At 37.4% G+C, this 22,431-nt stretch overlaps 2 protein-coding genes across 2 annotated transcripts; both read right to left on the bottom strand.

Moving 5' to 3' along the window:
• Positions 1-992: 992 nt before the first annotated feature.
• On the bottom strand, positions 993-1,931 carry LOC126513984 (olfactory receptor 1468-like). Its single transcript, XM_050162629.1, has one exon. It carries the CDS (start codon positions 1,929-1,931, stop codon positions 993-995), a length of 939 nt encoding a protein of 312 aa, XP_050018586.1.
• A 15,815-nt stretch (positions 1,932-17,746) lies between these two features.
• LOC126513980 (olfactory receptor 1468-like) lies at positions 17,747-18,679 on the bottom strand. The gene has a single exon (XM_050162625.1). The coding sequence runs from the start codon at positions 18,677-18,679 to the stop codon at positions 17,747-17,749; it is 933 nt and encodes a 310-aa protein (XP_050018582.1).
• Positions 18,680-22,431: the final 3,752 nt, after the last annotated feature.

The raw sequence follows: 22,431 nt of genomic DNA, 5'->3' as shown, positions 1-22,431 counted from the left end.
CCACCAGAGTGAGCCCATGCCCTGCATGGCCAGGAACCAGGGATTGGATAGGATGGGGATTTAGGTAGAACAAAACTGGCAAAAAATCAATGAAATGATCTGTAATATTAATCTGCTGTTTTTATAGTTTTGTGCCTTGTGCAGTTGTCATCATAGAGACTTTCTCCCGCAGCAGATGGGAATGAGTGAAGATATCCAGTAAGAAATTATGCAAAGAGAGAATCTAAATTGGAAGTCTCCATCAGGTCTCTCTCCTTCAAGATTAGGAAGCCCAAGGGAGGAGGTCCAGGAAAGACTGTATGAGTCAGAGGGGATGTAGGACACAAAGAGAACATTGACCACCATATAAATTAATTTTTGCTAATATGGGCTCATGGAGACTGAAACTGCAAGCATGGGAGATGCGTAAGTATGTACCATGTCCTCTGCATATATGTTAGGACTATTATCTTTCTGTTGTGTGATTCCTAACATCAGGTATGGTGTGTTTATGACTCTTTTGATTAGTTTTGAGACTCCTTTCTTCCTACTGGGTTGCCATGTCCAGCTTCCATATAGGACTTTCACCTGTTGGTTGTGTTTGGGTTATCATCCCCTGGAGGCTTGTCCTTTTCTGAAGAAGAAACTGAGGGTAGTGAGTCTGAGGGAGTAGGGAGATGGGAAGAGCTAGGAGGAGTGGAGCAGGAGGAAACTGTGGTCAGGATATACTGTATGAGAGAAGAATCTCTTTTCAATAAAAATAATGCAAGGAAAAGAAACCTGATAATACAATGGCTTTTCCCTAATGATTTTTTTTAGGATCACACATGAAAGACATAGAATGGTATTCCTGAATCACTAAAGTCATCTTCTTGAACAACTTTGTAAAATTCCTGCTGGTAAATGAAAATATTACATAGTTTGTTTTTATATGTTGGCTCAATTATAGGGATATATTTTGTGGTATTAATATAAATATATTAGCAAGATAAATTTAAATACTACTATTGCCACTATAAGGAGATTTTCTTCTTGCAAAGGACTCTTATCAGGGCCTCTTTCATATCTCTGTTCCTTAGGCTGTAAATGAAGGGATTCAGCATGGGAGTCACCACTGTGTACATCATGGCCATGGCTGTCTCCTTCACAGTAGAGTTATTAGCTGATGGACATAAGTAGAGACCAATAATTGTCCCATAGAACAGTGAGACCACAGACAGGTGGGAGCCACAGGTGGAGAAGACCTTGTAGAAAACTTGAGCAGAAGAAACTTTTAGAATGGAGGAGACAATTTGTACATAGGAAACAACAATAAATAAGAATGGGATGACAATAACGAGCCCTCCCAAGACAAATATCATTAGTTCATTAATAAAAGTGTCAGAGCAGGCCAACTTGAGCACAGCAGATATGTCACAGAAAAATTGGGGGATCACATTGTCCTCACAGAATGACAGTCTAGCAAGAAGTAGGGTGTGCAACATGGAATACAGCACGGTAAGGACCCAGGACAGTGCTACCAGAGTTACACAGAGCTTGGTGTTCATTATACTGGTGTACCGAAGGGGGTAACAGATGGCCACATAGCGGTCATAGGCCATGACCACAAGAAGGAAGCTCTCCATGTCTCCAAAAACCATTAAAAAGTACATTTGTGTCAGACAACCTGTGTAAGAGATGGATGGGTCCTGGCTTTCCATGTTTTGTAGCAATTTGGGCATTGTGACAGAGGAGAAGCAGAGGTCAGAGAAGGACAAGTTGCTGAGAAACAAGTACATGGGTGTGTGCAGATGGGAGTCCAGGTAAATGAGGATGATGATGATGAGGTTCCCTAGGACAGTGGTGAGGTATATGGCCAGAAACAGGATATAGAATGGGTGCTGATATTCTGAGGGGATGAGCAGGCCTTGGAGGAAGAACTGGGAGATGACAGTTTGGTTTTTCATTGTCATCATTCTTCATCTCCAATATCCGAATGAGAAATATCAGGATCCCTTAAAATTCAAAGTAAAAGTAAACATATATTTAGGCTATATATTCTACCACAATGGCTATGACAGTCATCATAGTGTCTATAATCTCAAACTCCAAATGTCTAAAATGATTAAACCATCTATGATTTTTCTCAACTTTTCTAAACAGGTTTCTATCTCCCAACCTTTCCTAGACAACTGATGCTATTTCTACTGAGATACAAACTAGGTTAATGATTCTCTCTTCTGCTGCCTGCTCAACGCTAGTTTGTTCATTGGTAATTGGCTCTATATTATTTTGTATATTGTTGTTCTTGAACAGTATATAAATTTTAAGAAAAATGCACATACTCCTATACCTTTTATTACCATTACAAACACAGACATTCATGTCCCTGTAACATATAGATTTCTGCTCCAGGGTTCACTAATCATCTTCCCTTCATTGGACATATGATAGGTATCTGAAGCTCAAAATCCCCAGGTGAAATTTTTGTCTTCCCTCTGTTGTCTCTCAAAGAATTCCTCAATCTCCTATTACCCAATGTCCCATAGAATTGCAAAGGATGTTAAGCCTTGAGACAGAACTCTATGAATTTTGATCCATTCATTTTTTCCTTACCTTGAACATCTTTCATACATTATACAGAGTCTCCCCTTTATTCTCCTTCTATTTCATTAATTGTTTTCTATTAGATTATATCTATATACGAGGATCACATCTTTAGTAGAATACAAAATCTGACTCAGTTCACGTCTATGTTCTCATGTGGTATTCCAACAGAGGAGTTTCATCATCTGTTGCCTGATTCATTCTTCATATTATCACTGTTTCTGTGAGGATAACGACACAGATCCTATCAGGTATACAAATGCTGCTTAATTATCTCACAATGGCCAATGGTATATCCCTGTAAGGTCTCACAGTGACACTTGCTGTTCTCTCTCCATCAGTGTTGTGGTTAAACTCTTCACCTCCCGCATTTCAGAGTTTTCCCTTTACTTCCCTATTACTTCCTCCCCATTGCTTCTCTTTCACCTGCCTCATTCTCACTCAAATGTAAGGGATATTACTTATCACATACACAGCTAAATTTCCTGTATCTCTCCATATGGAAAACCTTCAGCCATGTTCCACAGTATCCTATATGTGTCCCATGTACTTTACACTTTTATCAATGTTTTAAGAAAACTCACCATCAATTGTAAACTATATGAATGAAAGTTATCACATGCCCTCTTTCTGTTTGAATATTTATAATCATTATTAATCTCCAACTAAGACTAGTACCTGTCATGATGCATGAATTTGGCCAGTGAAGTTTTGTTACCTGCTGCTCAAACTAATGCAAATTTCTTCAGGTTCATTTGTCGAAAAATCCCCATTTAAACAGGAAAACTTGACCAATCAGCACTAATTTTTACATTTCATAATGAGTGTCAAAGATCTAATATTGCATTTTTGCAGTGTTAGGGTTAGTCATTTGTACTACTCCTCCGTAATACTGATGACTCTAAATCATATCCATAAGCTTTAATCCACAAATGCCATTATACTGATGCAAAAGACAGGATAAGATGCTTTATGAACAATATAAAGTAAGAAGAAACAATTTAGTTTGAAATCTTCACTTTAGTTATTCCACAGATGTCTATATTATGTGCATTGGCTAATTTATGTATCAAGTAGTTGAAGCCTGATATCAGTAATGTACAAATACTGCTTGCTATGGAGGTATTTATTTTTTCAAGACACATTTTTTCAGTGTAATTATGCAGATAGTCTATAAATGTCATTTAATGTGTAGACATTGAGTAATATAACTAACATTTTATGACATGCAATCACATGAAAGAATTAGAGAAAAAGTACAGATCACAAAAGAAAAATTTTGCATTATTTTTTTTGCCAAAGATAACTTTGTAACCTACACTTTTTTCATTGATGCCAATATTCTTGAAAGTTCATCGAATGTTATCCTTATTAATCTCTCACACTGGGCATTCTGTATCTTAAGTTACATTCATAGATGCCCATGCCACATATCAATTTTTTATTCTGTACAAAACTGGTGAATGAATTTATCACATGACTCAAAGCTGACAACATAGTAAAAGCACTAAAAGATTTAACTCACTTTCTCTGATATGTACACCAATGTTCAGCTGATTGTATCTTCTCAGACTGAAAGTGTTCAAAGCATCTGATTTGAGAATTTTGTATATAGACATGGAGGCTAGCATTACAGAGGGAAAGCCATAGAGGAAAAAGAAATCATGCGCCATTTCAAATTATACTCTCCTACTGTATCCGGGATTGGCCTCAAACCTACAGCACCCCTGCTTTTACTTTCTAAGCACTGGCATTATAGGCTTGTGCCACCATGCCCAGTTTCTCCTTCTCCTCTAAATGAACAGTATCTTTGTGCTAGGTAGGCATATATGAAAAGATCAGAAGCCAGAGAAAACATCATCAACTGTTATCACTGATGGACCAATGTACTTTATACTGTCTTTAGATATTCAGCCCACCAATCTCAAATTAAAAATACATCTCAAATTAAAAACACATATTTGTGACATGTTTCCCACATTTGGTACAACTTCTTCTTGTATTCTGTAGAGGCAGTGAGTTTAAATGAGTAGCTCTTGTACTTTTATATGAACAGCTACATGATATTAATGTCTTCTTTGATGGACTGCACTTTGGAGCAGTCACAGATGTTACCACTAAAATACAGATTTGTCAACCTGTACGGACAAAATTAATCATCATCTTTGGTAGAACCCACAGGGCAAAGCATAGTAAAGACCCATTCAGCACTATAGCATGAACTCCACCTCACAGCATTGCTCTCATGTGAAATGGCGTGATACTGAGAGAAAATTACCTGAGTAATTGTAATGAACCCATCCATATGAACTTAGTTATCTAATGATGGTGAAACAAACACTTTTCCAGTGTGGTGAAGACTTAGGAGACAGGGAAAAGAAGAATGGTATTAAACCTGGAATACTGTCCTGCATCACACTTGAATTTCATGTGGCTTGTCATCAAGATGTGAGCGATTTTCCTGAGTGTAACCAACTCTGCCGAAGCTGATTTAAATGTCTGGTTCAAGATCATTCTCACCTTTATTTTATTTGCAGGCAATATTTACTATTGGCCTCTGAACTCATCTATCTGTTCCATCCCTACACTCATCCCTCTGTGGCCATGCCCAGGCTTTAGGGACTCTGCATCCCACAGGAATCCAGATCCTGTATAACTCATTAAAGATATAGTAAATACCCAGTACCTTTCTAGGACAAATTCACCCCAGGGATCTCTAGGGAGACCAATTATTATCATCTATCACTCATTCCAACATTTAGGGGAAGTTAAAATTATACAACAGCAATAAAAATATCACCTAAACAAATAGCAGCAACAAGAAAGCCCCAAAAGCTTAGAGTGATGTAAACTTCTTGCCTCTTAAGGAAATGTACAGTGGTTTTGCTTGATTGGAGCTCACTTTCTTAAGGGGAAAAGTGAAGAAGGGTGAATTGAAAATCACCCCAAATCATCAGGCATTGTTCTGGTTGATAATGATTTAAAGAATCTTACATAACAAAATTTACACAAGAAACTATCTGTAGTTTTTTTTTTTCCCCATGGGTGCAGTTGGTTGTAAGCCTCACCTTTAATGGCTGAGACTTCTCTCCAGCCTACCTAACAGTAGCTTTTAAGTTGAGAGATAAAGTAGAAAACCACACACATGATAAGGCTCTCTAGGACAACATCTAAACAGATATACAACTTTATGAAAAACTTTAAGCTTTATCAACCAACTTTCTATGTGTACCAATATGTGGAAAGTCAGAAATATTGCAAGCAGATGGCATGTTTAATGATTCTTTAAGTCAATAGAAAAGCAATTCACATTCCTATGCATGTTCACTTATTTTGTCTTCTTATCTCTCTATGGAAACCTTAATTGTACCTGCTATGACCAGTGCCCTGTCCCTCTCTTTATATGTGAGATTACTTTCTATTTTCATGTTCTATGAGTTCAACTATTGAGCACGAGTCTATAGGTAATATTAATAATTCCTTTCTTCAGGATAATTTTTGAATGAACTGACAGTCATGAGTTGGATGAAGTTCCATCTGTGATAATAAAATATAAAAATTTAATCCCAGGGAATCCTGATCTTTATAGGTTTAACCTTTACTGCAGTCTTAGAGATGATTAATGATTGTGTTTGAATGTGGAAATAGAAATTGAAATCTAAGGATTTATCCAGGGTTTTAGACACTGTTCTGCAAATTCTGGTTGCATAGAACAACCACATTCTACTCTCTAACTAATTGGTTTCAATTACTGCAAGAATTATGATTCATCTACTTTCTGTGTTTTGGTTGACCCAAGAAGCAAAAGAGTTTGTATGGTAGGCTCCAATACCAGTTCAATCTTCCCTAAGTACTGTGATGTTCACTTATATAAATATAACTAAACAGCCTTAGCAATTTTAGTGTCATTCAAAGCAATTTATGATGCATTTTAGAACCCATAATCCCCCAAAGATGTCCTGTGCCAATTCACACTTACACTCACCTCTAACCAACCATGTGCAATTCAAGTTTACTTTATCTTTGCACAGATTTTGTATTCTTCATATTTCATGTGAATATAACTCTTTATTGCTAACTTCTTTCTATCAGCACGTTTTCTAGGTATGTTTGTGTAGTTCTATGTGCCAATAGCTGATTTTCTTATTGCCAAATAATATGTCATTACATAAATATGCATTGGCTATTCATTTAATCATTGGTTAATTTATTTTTCCACTGAGGGATAATTATTAGTACAACTTCTGTGAATGTTGATGTATAGTCATTTATTTGAAATAATTATTGTAGGTTATGTGTCTAGTCATATGATAATTCTACACTAAAACATTATTTCCCTTTTAAAATTTTAATATGTTATAAATTAAATATTGTCATATTTAAAATATCCTGCAAAGTAGTTTGCTTCCTTATGGCATTTTCATTATGCTTAATTTTGTTCATCATCTGCTCAAAATGTGTTTTCTACCCAATTTATCTATCCACATCTCTGCCCTAATCCTGTTGTTCTCTTCCACTTTCATATTACATGTATTTGGTTGTCTTTCTACTTCTCTCTCTTAAGGCCTCCATTTCCCCCTTATCACAAGAAATGTTTTTTAGTGTTCTGCCCTCTATATATAGCCCTATATCAATACAGACATATAACGAATCTTAATGGTGCTGGAGAGATGGTTCATTGGTTGAGTATTTCCTGCTCCTGCAGAGGATAGATTCCTTTCATAGCACCAAGGGAGCATTTCACAATTGTTTGCAATTGCAATTCCGGGAGATCCATATCCTCTTCTGGTCTCTGTGTGCACCAGGTATACATGTGTTGCACTATTTACATATTGATAGGCAAAACACTTATACACATAAAATTAGAAAGAATATTTCTTTCAAATTAGTGATTTTGATTATGCTGGTTTAGTAAAATGGTGGTTAGAGGTTATTCTCTGACATTCATGACTTTACTTACGCCAGGTAGTTTGCCCCACAGATAATTCCTGCACTTTAATTAAGTCATTATTTTTTTAATTCACCAGATATAGGCATTTAAGATTATTCAATTTTCTCATTATGATAAACAGATCATGATTAAACATAGGTATGCAAGTATCCCTAGAGAGGTTGTGAGTACAGAGAACCCATACTTAAGAGTTCTACAGAATATGGTAATTCTGTTATGGAACACTCATACTCATCTAAATATCAACTTCAACTCCTTACATTTTGATCAAAAGAACTCCTTGACATTGTTTGGTGACTTTTCTTTTCTTGATGATGGTCTTTCTTACTGGAGTGAAATGGAATCTCAAGGTAGCTTTTCTTTTGATTTCTCTGGTGTCGTGAGATATTGAATACTTTAAAACATATATATTGGCCATTTGCATGTTTTCTTTAAAGAATGTTCTCTGTAGTTTCTTTTGTCCATTTCATTAGATTTCTTATTTTGTTGTTTGGATTTTTGAATTATTTTTTTTTTGAATATTAATCTTCTGTGCACCTGACAAAGGTTTTCTCACACTCTGAGGACTTTTTATTCATTTAGGAAACTCATTTTTTAAGTATTTTTTTAAATTTTTACAACATACTGTTTGTTGATTGTTTTCATGATTTACTGAGAACTGAAGTTCCCTCTAGAGGATTCTTACATGTTCTCTTCTCTTGAACTGTTTCTCCTACTTTGTCCTCTGACAAAACACTTTCAGAATTTCAGGCCTACTACTTAAGACTTTGATCCATTTGAATCAATTTGTGTGAAAATTGTGAAATGGAAACTAGTTTAATTTTTTCACATGTAGATATCCTATTTTTCAGCACTATTTGCTACAGGCTATTTTCTCTCCAGAGAGCACTTTTGGAATATTTGTCAAATATTAAGTTGTTGTAGCTTCAGGGATTTATATCCAGATCTTTGTTCTGTTTAACTGGTGCTGTCATTGCTGTATTCACTCTAAATTTTAACAGGAAATCAGGTATAATAATATCTTTAATTTTATCAGTTATGATAATATGATCAACATCTTCTATGTCTTTATCTTTTCTACTTTCTATCAAATTCATGACAAATTCTTCATTAATCATTAAATGTTTCACACACAGACACACACACAAACTCATACACAGACATTTACTAAATCCATTTAGGGTTTTTAGTATGTACATGTGTTTAGGGGTGACCACTTAACATTGTATTGTAGGAGGAGTCTGCTTGTTCATCCTGGCTGCCCAGAACTGAAATAATGACACAGACACTATATTATTTAAATCACTGCTTGGCCCATTAGCTCTAACTTCTTTTTTTTTATTTTTTTAGCTCTAACTTCTTATTGGCTAACTCTTACATATTAATTTAACCCATCTCCATTAATCTGTGTATCACAACGAGGTTCTGCCTTACTGGGAAATATTCCATCTGGCTCCGACAGGACTACATGGCTTCTCTCTTGATTTCACCCTTCTTTCTCCCAGAATTCAGTTTAGTTTTCCCTGCCTAACTAAGTTTTGCCCTGCTATAGGTCCAAAGCAGTTATTTTATTCATTAATGTAATCACAGCATACAAAAGGAAATCCCACATCACCTTCCCTTTTCTGTTTAAATAGAAAAGAATGTTTTAACTTTAACATAGTAAAATTACAAATAGCAAAACAAGTATCAAGCAAGGATTGCATTGAATTCACATGTGCATCTATTCTGTTGTGTCTGAATAATGCTGTTTTCTTAGGGTCATCTACTACTTTGGCTCTTAAGCTATTTTTTTTTAAACAACCGTTGAACATTGAGGAGAGGGCCCATTTAGGGCTGAGTGCTCTAAAGTTTTTCAGTCTTTTCAGATTGTCTTTTTGTGGGTCTCTCTGTTAATTTCTCTTTACTGCAAAAAGAAGCTTCCTTGATGATGTTTGAAAGATGGACTGATCAATGGGTAGAGCAATACACAATTAAGAGCCATTTTATTGCTATGTCCCTTTAGCTAAATAATAGTAGTTGCTTTCCCCTAAGGCTCAAAAATCCAGTTTTCTGTTTGTGGTCTCATTATTAGTATTATGTATGGGGTCATTCTCATGGTGCAGGTCTTACATGCAATAAAAAAAGTGGTTGGATGTGCCCATAAAATTCATGGCATGACTGCATCATTGGGAATTTCTTGTAGGCAGGTAATAATTGTAGCACACATATTTCATAGCTGGGTGAGATTTTGACTATTTTTCTCACCAGTAATGTATATAACACCTTCCAGCCCTTGGATGCTAGCTAACAGTGATGAAGCTTCCAGTTGGGTACCAGCTGGATTTTTCTAGTTCTATGACATTAGTATGTAGTGTCTTCTGCAATAGGCTCTTATGTCAATTTAGAAAGTAATCAACAGCATTGTCAATAGCCTGTACTGTTTGGGGTTTGTGTCCATTTGACTAATGCCTCCAAAAATCATAACCCATTTATTGGTATTTTTATAGCATATATGTGTAACGGCGTAAGCGAATGCAGACAGATTGTCAAAATATAGACAGCTTTAATGGAGGAATAGACTTACAGAACCACTGTTCCCGCGGAGACCAGGAAAGCAGAAGAGGACGCTGGGAGCACGCTCACCAATTTTATAGGAGAACTTTAGCCTGAGGCAAACACGCCCCCTAAGGGGTGGGACTTATCCCTACATATATGTGTATTTTGGGAATTGTGCTCCCCATTACATGGTAATTACATATAAACTCCATTTATATAAGTATATATTTTGTAAACTTCCACATTAGTAGATTTTGATATGCCTTTGCAAAAAGCTGTTTGTGTTAGTTATCCCTCCCGCTAGCCCCTCCTATATACGCTGCCCTCCCATCTTCTACTACATTTTCTCCTCCTTTTCTAGTTTTCCCTTTATCCCTTTTTAACTGTGATTTATATTTTGACTTCCTTGGAAGATCTCCTCTTAATCTGTGATGTCTTCTTTAAAAATAGTCATTCTTTTGTTTTAGATTTAATTATCTTATGAAGGTTTTGCCAGATTCTATGTGTATGAACCATTAAATGCCTAGTATTCACCTAATACTAGTATTCACAAAAGGATACCAGATACCCTGGATCTGGAGCTATGGATGGTTATGAGCTAATATGTGTGTGGTGGGAATCAAACCCAGTTTTTTAAAGAGCAGTAAGTGTTCACAATTGCTGATCCTTCTTTCCAGTCCCCCTCACAAAAGCCAATTCTTACTTGGGTAAGATGGAATCTGAACGTAGCTTTAGCATATATTTCCCTGATGGCTATGGGTGTTGATCACATTTTAAAGTATTTATTAGCCATTGATATGCCTGATTTTGAAATAACCATTAAGTTCTAGAGACTTTGGTTTTTGCTTATTAATTTAAAATAATTTATTCTTGGAGAATTTCAAATGCATGTATAATGTTTTTTGATCATATCCATCCCACACTACCCCTATGTCCTGTTCTTTTTTTTTAACTTTTATGGCTTTATAAATAATACCATTCAAAATTTCCACTTCTTCTCCTCCTCCCATTTCCCTCCCGCTCCCACCTCACCCTCCCCTGTTCCCTTCTAGTCCTAAGAGAGGGCAGGGTACCCTGCCCTGTAGGAAGTCCAAGGCCCTCCCCTCTCCAGCTAGGCCTAGGAAGGTGTGCATCCAAACAGACTAGGATCCCCAAAAGTCAGTACATGCTGTAGAGACAAATCCCAGTGCCATTATCATTGGCTTCTCAGTTCTTTTTTATACCCACTATGTCTTTTGCTGTTCATATTTTGGGGCCAGCTCTGACATAAATCAGCAGGAGGTATCTGGGATGGGGCACGGAGTTGAAGAAATTGCAGATTGAGAGAAATGGAGACAGAAACACAGTATAGATCTGGGAGGTTTGAGGGTGAATACCAACTAGCCCCAAGTTTATTTCAGAGTTTGCTTTTATACAGATTAAAGGCAGAAGACAGAACAAAGAGCAGTAAGTCAGCTAACCACCTCCCTGTTCTTTCCTTGGGAAGAAACACAAGCAGGTGCACTATATCTCACAAGAATTATGCCAGCAGCAAGCAGCTTCTATCTCTAGATTGCATAAGGCTAGCATACATGAGCTCCAGTCTTAATAGATAATGTGTTTTTTTTCTCATAGGAAAATGCTCTTTCCCATGGGATTACTCAGAAATTTCTCATATCCCTCAAAGTTATTAGAAAAAAACAGATCATACAAGCTTGAACTCAAATTATTTATAAGTCAGAATTGACTCCACATGGAAACTGAATCATATGTGGCCTCCCACACTCATATGTTAATAGGTATAGGGTTATCGAATGCAGCCTGGAAAGTCTACCAGGGGCAACAGATCAGAAAATATTAACTTACGTTTACCTGGCGTCATCAATTGACAATAGCTCCTCAGGGAGAAGTGGGACCCGTGAGCCTTTTCAATTTCCTTGCTGAAATGTTGCCTAGCTTGATCTCATCCACTCAACCATAGCTATGTTTAGTTCACACTGAAATAACAATATTCTGCTTCCGTCACCATCATTTCCTGACTCCTATTTTCTGTTCACTCTCCTATAATCTTTCTCAGCTTTCAGGGAAAGGAAGATGATACAAAATTTAGTTGAGGCTAAATACGCACAAACACTTTTTCTCTACACAGTGACAGTTGTAAGTCTCTGCATAAAACTCTGTTCTTTGAAAAACTGAAGTGTCTCTGTTAAGGACTGAGAGATGCTCTCATCTCTGAGTATGATAGTTAGTATTGGCCATCATTATAGTACTGTGCATGAGTTCCTTCCTGTGCAGTGGGTCTTAAATCCAATTCGAAAGCTGTTGTTTACCTCCACAAACATCTGGGTACCATTTCTCAAAGGCCATATCATGCTACACGAATAATTCTTATAGCTTTCCAGAGTTTCATGATGAATACCTTGTACCAATAGTCATTGATTTCTTTTTTCTTTTTTCCTTTCTTTCTTTTTTTATCTGTTTTTCTATAATAGAAAATATTCATACAATTTATTTTGATCATTCTTTCTCTTTCTCCAAATCATCTCTGATCCTAACTAAAGCTCTCCCAACTCCACTCCAAGCCATTTGTATTTTTCTTAAAAACAAATAAAACACAGCACACACACACACACACACACACACACACACACACACAAAACTCCTTACAATCACATAATGGACATGAATTATGAAAGCAAAAATCTCAATAATGCCAAAAATCCCACCCAAAGCAAACTGAGCCCAAAAGTCTACAAAAATACTGAGTTCATTTAGCCAACTACTCATGAGAATATGGCCAATATTGAAATATGCTTCATATTCATATATCCCGTGAGACTTAACTGGAGAAAATTGTTTTTTCTTTTCCAAAAGGTATCAATTATATATAGTCTTCTCTCTCTCTCTTTGCAAGTGTGTGTGTGTGTGTGTGTGTGTGTGTGTTGGATAATTTTCTTTCTTTTTTCTTCGAGACAGGGTTTCTCTGTGGCTTTGGTGCCTGTCCTGGAACTAGCTCTTTTAGACCAGGCTGGCCTCGAACTTACAGAGATCCGCCTGTCTCTGCCTCCTGAGTGCTGGGATTAAAGACGTGCACCACCACTGCCCGGCGATAATTTTCTTTTTAAAAAAATTACTTATTCAACTCTCATATCTTAAATCATGATCACATTCTTCCCTCCTTTCTCTGATCCCGGCCCCTTCCACCTTCCCTATACCCGATTTCCCCCAGATTCATTCCTCCTCTGTTTCCCTACAGAAAGAACATTATTCCCAAGAATATCAACTAGACATGGAATAAAAATTACAATAAGACTAGTTATAAACCCTAATATCAATGCTGGATGAGATAGTCCAGTAGGAGAAAAAGTGCCCCAATAGCAAATAAAATAGTCAAACAGCTTCCACTCCCTCTATTAGGAGTCCTACAAGAATACCAAGCTACACAGCCATAACTTATACACAGAGGAGCCAAGTCATATGCATACCAGCTCTATTGTTTCAGTCTCTGTTAGCCGCTAGGATCCCTGGTTAGTTGATTCTGTGGTGTCCTTGACCCCTCTGAGTGTCACCTAAGGTTTAACTGTGCATCACTTCATCTTTTCTTATTAGTTGCTGGATAAAGCCTTTCTGATGACCATTATGCTAGGCTCAGAATACCATTAGGAATCATTTCACTGATTTTTTGCCATTCATATTTGGCTCTACCCTGGATCTCTGGGCTATCCTGCCTTTGGTTTCTGGCCTCCAGGCAGTGTCAGGCTTAGGCACCCTCTCGTGGCATCAGTCCCAAGTTGGATCAGTCATTGTTTGCTACTCCCACAAGTTTAGTGACACTGTTACCCAGCACATCTTGCAGGCAGGGCAAATTGTAGGTTGAAAAGTTTGTGCCGTGTTGATGCCATTCCCTCCATTGGAAGCAGTGTGTGATTACAGAAGGTGGCTGCTTCAGACTCTGTTTTCCCCATTGCTAGTCACCCTGGTAGAATTCAGGGAATTTTCATTGAACTTGATTTCTACCTCACTTCTAATATGCACCCCCCCCCCAGTTCCAGTTGTCTCTCCCAGGATTTTCTTTTCCAACCCTTTAATTTGATTCCTTCCTGTTCCCAACCCCAATCACCTCCAGTCTATCCAGGTGCCTATTTTATTTATATCCTTTGCTGGGGTGGGAATCTGCTCCTTCTCTCAATGCGGACATCCCATCTGGCTGCAACCTGGACATGCTGCTACAGTTTTTTGTGAGTTCATATGTACACCAGTACTGTTGTTTCTGGAAGACATTGTTTCTTTAAAGACACCCATCACTTATGTCAATTAAAAGCTTTCATTATCTTCTTCCAGGCAGATTCCTCAGCTTTAAAGGGATTGTTGAAGTTGCTGTCTTTTCACCAGTGTGTATTTTTGGCTTTCTATTAAGAAATCAGGTGTCCATAAGTGTATGGACTTATGTCTACCTCTTCAATTTGATCCCATTTATCAATATGCTTATCTGTATGCAATGCATTGATTTCATGCACAGTGAGAAGGAAAAGTCTAATATCACTCTTCCATATGTGGATATTCAGTGTTCCCAGAATTATTTCTTGATGAGATTGTCTTTTTCTCTAAGGTGAATTTTAGGTGTTGCTTAGCTTTAATTGTTATTGATTACATGACCTACTGCATATTAAAATATTAGTTTTTTCTCACATATAGGAAAATGATTTAACTTATATGATCATATTTTTTATCATTCATAATTCTGTTGTACTATACCACTGAGATTTCAGTCCATCTGTGACAAAAACTGCTGTGACATTTAAAACCATGTAGAAAATAATGTTCCAGGAAGAATATTTACTTGAAAAGGTACAATATAAAAGCTGCATGAATGATTGTCTATTTTTATGGGCAGTTATGCACACAGAGATATCAAGGCTCAGGTATTTATGTAGAAGATGATATGATAAATTTAAACAAGAAAGGACAAGGAGAAGTAGTGATAGATTTTAGCATTCATGGGTGTGTATGTTAAGATTACACACACATGAAAATGTGCACTGGACAGACATGCAACAAAGAAAAGAACTTTGACGGTCCTGGTGTTTGAATAAAAATGAGAGAGTCAATGAAGTCTAGAATACAGTAACAGATTTTTGCATCATTCCATATAGGGGCAAATTAGGGAATGAATGTATTAAGACAGGAGATTTAATTCATGGAAAACTAGAGGTTATAACTGTTCATGTGGCATGAAAGTAGCTGGACAGCATATTTTTGAAGTACTATAAAATATCTGCATAAAATATTTTAAAATAAAAGGCAATGTTTGAGTTTTAATTTTGTTATATTCCACCTTTTTTCTGTGGTTTGGGGCAAATAAACTTTGAATGTCTTCTGGCTAATAATTCCATAAAAAAGATAGTACAAATAATGTTGTTATACAAGAGGCTGAGAAAAGTCGGAAAAGACAACACAGAAATAAAAAAAGGGAACGATAAGAGATGAAATGATATAAAACTAGTGTAGGAGACAGTTAAACAAGGTTGTGGTTGAGCTATTTAGATGCTATGGAACATCAGTCTAGATCATGGTCCATCATTTATTCATGTTTAAATATTATACTGTAGTCAACACAGAAATTTGGATAAAATAATAAAACCTTGGGAAAACTTGGTTTACTTCAATTTACTTCAAGCTATACCACTCTCAGGCTTATACCCAAAGGATGCCCCATTTTTCCACAAGGACACTTACTTGCTCAACTACATTTAATGCAGCTTTATTCATCATAGTCAGGAACTGGAAACAACCTACATGTCTCTCAACTGAAGAATGGATAAAGAAAATGAGGGACATTTACACAAGGAATCATCTGTTTAAAAACTGACATGAATTTGCATGCAAATTGTTTAACAAGAAAACGTCCTCCTGAGTGAGGTAATCCAGACCCAGACATATAAATATGGTATGAATTCTCTTCTCTGTTGATATTAGCTGTTAGGTAAATAACAATCAAGCTACAAATTAACAGATCCTGAGAGGTTACATAATGAGGAAGGCTAAGACAAGCATTGATCTCTCTGTTAAAGGGAAATCGAATAAATTCTTCAGCTGAACTGACTGCAGGTGGGTACGGGAATGTGAGGACTGAGTTGCAGGGTGGAGGGAGAAAGTTCTGGGAGAGACAGCTGGAACTGGGAGGCCTATTGGTGGCAGTGTAGGAACCTAGTGTTGTGGAAAATACCTGGAATCAACCATCCTAGTGAGAACATCTAGAAATGAATGACTACAGAATCTAAACTGGCTGTCTTTTGTAGCCAGACAAGGCTCCTGGTGGTAGGAATGGGTTACATTTGGTTGAATTGTTGGTTGTAGATGTCTTGTGGATATGCCTAAACAACCCAGACTGTTGCTAGAACAGAGGTTAGCTTTCTGAAAAGTGACAGAGGGGCCCAGTTGACAGAACAACATCCATGCATCACATTGAGCATTCAGAGGATCAGCTCATGAAGGATTGCAGCCTTCACCCCTACATTCTAGACTCTTTAACATATGAAAGAACTCTTCAGGCTATAAATGACAAACATGGACACCAACATAGTCACAAAACTCTCCATATACAATCTGTTCTGCTTGAAACATATGCTGGGACAATGGTAGCACAGAGCTTGTGGGAGTGGACAACCCATGTTTGATGTATTTAGGCCCATCGCACCAGATGGAACCCATGCCCTGGAACCTGGGACTGCATAGTCCAGAGACCTAGGTTGTACCAAACTGGCAAAAAAATCAATGAAATTATTACTAATGGTACTCTGTTGTTTTCATAGATCAGTGCTGTCCAGTCATCATCATAGAGTTTTCTTACAACAGTAGATGGGAGCAGGTGCTGAGGCCAACAATCAGAAATCATGCAGAGAGAACATCTAAATTGGAGGTCTCCAATTGTGGCCCTCCCCTTTAAGATTAGGAGTACCAGGGAAGAGGTCTAAGAAAGATTATAGGAGTCAGAGGGAATGGAGGACTCCAGAAAAACAAGGCCCACCGTGTCACCTAAGTAGGGCTCACATAGGCTCATAGAGACTGAAATTGCAAGCATGGGGGTTGCTTTGGTATGTACCAGGTCCTCTGCATATAGGTTAGACTGTAACTGGATGTTTTGCGAGCTTTCTAAGAGTAGGGGTGGGTTTTTGTGATTCATTTGCCTTATTTTTATACTCCTTTATTCTTCCTGTGTTGCTTGGTCCAGCCTCCATGTGAGGGCTTTTGCCTTGTCTTATTCTATCTTTTTTTTTTTTTTGGTCATGTTTGACTGTCATCTTGTGGAGGCCTGCACTTTTCTAGAGAGGAAACAGAGGGGTAATAGATATGAAGGAGGAGGGCCATGATGGGGAACTAGGAGGAGTGGAGCAAAGTGAAACTGTGGTTGGGATGTATTGTGTGAGAGAAGAGTCTATTTTCAATATAAAAAGAATGTAAGGAATGAATATCTGATACAACAATGGCTCTTACCTAATGATTTCCTGGGATCACACATGCATGGCAGGGGATGTGTCACTGAGTCATTGATGTCCCCTTCCTTAAGTGAACAACGTTACAAAATTTCTGTTTGAAATTGAAAATATTATGCAGTTTGTTCTTGCATGTGGGTCCCATTGTATGGAAATATTTTGTGATATTAATATCAATATATTTAATAGATAAATTTAAGTAAAATTTCTAGTAATGCTACTATAAGGAGATTTTCTTCTTACAAAGGACTGTTATCAGGGCTTCTTTCATGTCTCTGTTCCTCAGGCTGTAGATGAAGGGGTTCAACATGGGAGTCACCACTGTGTACATCATGGCCATGGAAGTTTCCTTCACAGTAGAGTTATTAGCTGATGGACATAAGTAGAGACCAATAATTGTCCCATAGAACAGTGACACCACAGAGAGGTGGGAGCCACAAGTGGAGAAGACCTTGTGGATAACTCGAGTAGATGAAACTCTCAGGATGGAGGAGACAATTTGTAAATAGGAAACAACAATGAGTAAGAATGGGGTGACAATAACAAGCCCTCCCAAGATAAATATCATTAGTTCATTAATATAACTGTCAGAACAGGACAACTTGAACAGAACAGATATGTCACAGAAAAACTGGGGGATCACATTGTCCTCACAGAATGACAGCCTAGTCAGGAGCAGGGTATGAAACATGGAATGCAACAAAGTAAGGACCCAGGACAGCACTACTAGACTTACACAGAGCTTGGTGTTCATTATACTGGTGTACCGAAGGGGGTAACAGATGGCCACATAGCGGTCATAGGCCATGACCACAAGAAGGAAGCTCTCCATGTCTCCAAAAACCATTAAAAAGTATATTTGTGTCAGACAACCTGCATAAGGAATGGATGGATCATGACTCTGCATGTTCTGCAGCAATTTGGGCATTGTGACAGAGGAGAAACAGAGGTCAGAGAAGGACAAGTTGCTGAGAAACAAGTACATGGGTGTGTGGAGATGGGGATCCAGTAGAATGAGGATGATGATGATGAGGTTCCCCAGGACAGTGGTGAGGTACATGGCCAGGAACAGGGCATAGAACAGGTGCTGGTGCTCTGGGGAAATGTGCAGGCCCAGGAGGAGGAAGTGGGAGATGACAGTTTGGTTGTTCATTATTGTTCTTCATATCCAGTATCCTAATGAAAAAATAACAGGATTTTTTATAATTCAAAGAAAAAATGAACATATATTTAGGATGTATATTCTACCATAATGGATATGACAGTAATCATAGTAAGTATAATCTTAAACTCCAAATGTCTGTAATCATAATCATCAATGACTTTTCTCAACTTTCCTAAACAGGTTTCTATTTCCATCCTTTCCTAGACAGCTTTATGCTATTTTTATTGATATACACAGTAGACTAATGCATCTCTCTCCAGCTGCCTGCTCAATTCTAGTTTGTTCACCTGTAATCTATGTTATTTTGTATAATTGATGTTATTGAAAAATTTGGGTAAATTTTAACCTCATAATATTATATAACTTTCCATAAAACCCTTCAAAAATAAAAAAATGCTTTAGATTGCCATTTCAGACTCAGACATGCATGTCTCTGTAGCATACAGATTTCTACTCCACTCTTCACTAATCATCTCCCTCCATTGCATGGATGACAGGCGTCGGAATCTCAAAAACCCCAAGAGAAATTTGTGTCTTCACTCTTTTGTCTCCCAAAACATTCTTCAATCTCCTTCCTCCTAGTTTCCCCATAGTAGAGCGAAGGAGGAAGTTAAGGTTTGAGTCAGAACTCTATGAATTTTGATCCATTCAATTTTTTTTTGCTTACCTTGAACTGCTGTCATACATTATACAGTCTCCTCATCATTCTCCTCCTATTTCACCCATTTCTTTCTGTGAGATTGTATTCATGTGAGGATCAGATTTTGTCTTTACTGGAATACAGAAAAAAATTCAGTTCATATCTATGCTCTCATGCTTGTCTCTTTCAACCTGCTTCTTTTACACTGGGCATGCTAACAGAGGATGTCCATCATCTCTTTTCTGGTTTATTTTTCATATTACCACTGTTGCTCTGAGGATAAGGAAAAGCTCCTATTAAGAACACAAATGCTTCTTGACGACTACTGAGAACTCAAGGACAATGGCAATGGGTTTTTGATCCTACTGCACGTATTGGCTTTGTGGGGAGCCTAGGCAGTTTGGATGCTCACCTTACTAGACCTGGATGGAGGTGGGTGGTCCTTGGACTTCCCACAGGGCAGGGAACCGTGATTGCTCTTTGGGCTGACGAGGGAGGGGGACTTGGTTGGGGGAGGGGGAGGGAAATGGGAGGCGGCGGTGGGAAAGAGACAGAAATCTTTAATAAATGAATAAATAAAAAAAGAATAAAAAGAACACAAATGCTGTTTCATTACCTCACATGTGCCAATGGTATATCCTTACTTAGTATTACAGTGACACTTGCTTTTTTCTCTTAATCAATGTTGGTTTAAAATTTTTCACTGCCCTCATTTCAGATTTCTCCTCTACTTCCCTATCATTTCCTCTCCTCTGCTTCCCTTTTATCTACTTCATCCTCACTCATATGTAAGGGATATTACTTCTCACATATACAGCTAAATTTATTCTATCTTTTCATAAGGGAGACCTTCAGCCATGTTCTACAGTATCCCAAACATATCCCATGTACTTAAAACTCTTATCACTACTTTAAGACACCTCACCATCAATTGTAAACTCTGTGGAGGAAATGTATCATATGCTCTCTTTCTGCTTTATATTTATAATCATTCTTAATCTCCAACTAGAGCCAGTATCTTTCACGATGCATGAATTTGGCCCATGAAGCTTTGTTACTTGCTGCTCACCTCATGCAGATTTCTTAAAATACAATGGAACAAAAAATTCCACTTAAACAGATAGACTTGACCAATTAGCATGAAATTTTGTACTTTTTAATGAATGTTGGAGATCTAATGTTGCATTTCCTCAGTGTTAGTGCTATTTATTTGTATTTCTCTGTAATACTGATGACTCCAAATCATGTCCATATGCTTTAATCCAAAAATGTCATGATATTGGTGCCAAAGACAGCATGAAAAATATTATAAATAATAAAAAAGTAAAAGCAACAAGTGAATTTAGAATCTTCCCTTGAGTTATTCTTCAGATGTCTATATTGTGTGTGATGGTTAATTTATCCATAGAGTGGGTTAAACCTGATAGCAATTTTGGACAAATACTAGTTTCTATGCAGATATTCTTTATTTTTTTGAGACAAGGTTTCTGGGTGTAATTCTGCAGATTTTCCATAAATGTCCGTTAATATGTAGACTTTGAGTAGAATAATTAACACTTCATAACATGATGTGCTTCATGCAGTCAGATGAAGGAATTAGAGGAAAAGGGCATAGCACTGTATCAAAATCTACATTTTCTGTCTAAGACACAACTCTGTAGCATCCACTCTTTTCAAGGATTCTAATGTTCCAGAAAGTTCTTTGAATAGTGTCCTTATCAGCCTCTCACACTGGGGAGTCTATGTCCTATGTCCCATGCATGGGAGCACACGCACACACACAGCACATGTGTTATTATGTGATTCTATACAACACTGCCTAATGAATCTGTTACATATCTCAGAACTCACAAAAGAGTAAAAATATCTAAGAGATCCAAGCAACTTTCTTTGATATGTACACCCAAGTCTGACTGAATTTTCACAGACCGACAAGAGTTCAACTCAGCTGAATTCAGAGTTTGCATACTTACACATTGTGTATTAGCATTACAGAGATGAAACCACATAGGAAAAAGAAATAATATGCCCTTTAAAATGATATTCTCCTTATGTATTCAAGACTGGCCTCAAACATGCGGCACTCTTACCTCTCCTTCCCGAGCACTGGCATTATAAGTATGTGCCATCATGCCCAGTTTCTCCTTCTTCTGTAAATTAATAGTACCATTATGATAGGTACGCATGTGTGCAAATATTAGAAGCCAGAGAAATCACCATCAATTGTTACCACTCTAGGGCCAATGGGCTTCATACTGTCTGTAGATATTCAGAACATTTTCAAATTAAACAGTACTTAAAATTTACAAGTGATATGTTTCTAACATTTGGTACGTAGAAGTACTGAGTTTGAGAGTTCCTCTTGTACCTTTGCATAAAAACATAGATGATATTAATTAATATCTCCCTTGATGGACTGCCCTTAGGAGCAGTCACAGATATTATCATTAAAACATAGATTTGTGAACTTGTACAGATAAAATTAATCATCATCTTGGGTAGAACATTCTGCAGAGTTTGTTAAGACCCCACAGGAGAACATATCAAAGCAACCATTTAGCATTACAGCAGTGAACTCCATCTCATGCTCTTATGCTGAAACGGTGTGATACCAAGAGAAATTTACATGATGAGTAACTGTGATGAACCCATCCATATGAAAGTGGTTATAGTATGACCGTGAAACAAATACTTGTACAGTATGGGGATGTCTTGAGAGACAGATAAAAGAAGAATTCTATCATACCTAGAGGCTGTCCTGCATCACACTGGAAATTCATGTGGATTGACAAAGACACCAACTTATTTTCTTGAATGTACCCAGATCTGCTGAGTACAGAGTCACAGTTTCTGGTTCAAGATCCTGCTCAGCTTTTCAGGCAAATGAACTAGTGGCCTCTGTACTCATCCCATTGCCCCATACCTACTCACATCCCCATGGCCATTTCTGGGCCTTAGGGGCCCTGCTTCCCTTAGGAATACAGATCCAGTATAACTCATTAAAGACATAGTAATTACCCATGACCTTTCTACAACCAATTTACTCAGGGATTTCAAGTGAAGACCAATTATTATTACCTATCACTCCTTCCTATACTTA

The sequence above is a fragment of the Alexandromys fortis genome, unplaced genomic scaffold (assembly GCF_014885135.2).
Source record: "Alexandromys fortis isolate MF-2015 unplaced genomic scaffold, M_Fortis_MF-2015_v1.1 scaffold_84, whole genome shotgun sequence".
In the NCBI taxonomy this organism is placed as follows: Eukaryota; Metazoa; Chordata; class Mammalia; order Rodentia; family Cricetidae; genus Alexandromys; species Alexandromys fortis.
This window is presented reverse-complemented; position numbering and strand designations above follow the sequence as displayed.

Excerpts from the sequence above, each read along its gene's own strand:
- LOC126513984 (XM_050162629.1), bottom strand. The coding sequence starts at position 1,931 with ATGACAATGAAAAACCAAACTGTCATCTCCCAGTTCTTCCTCCAAGGC.
- LOC126513980 (XM_050162625.1), bottom strand. The coding sequence starts at position 18,679 with ATGAACAACCAAACTGTCATCTCCCACTTCCTCCTCCTGGGCCTGCAC.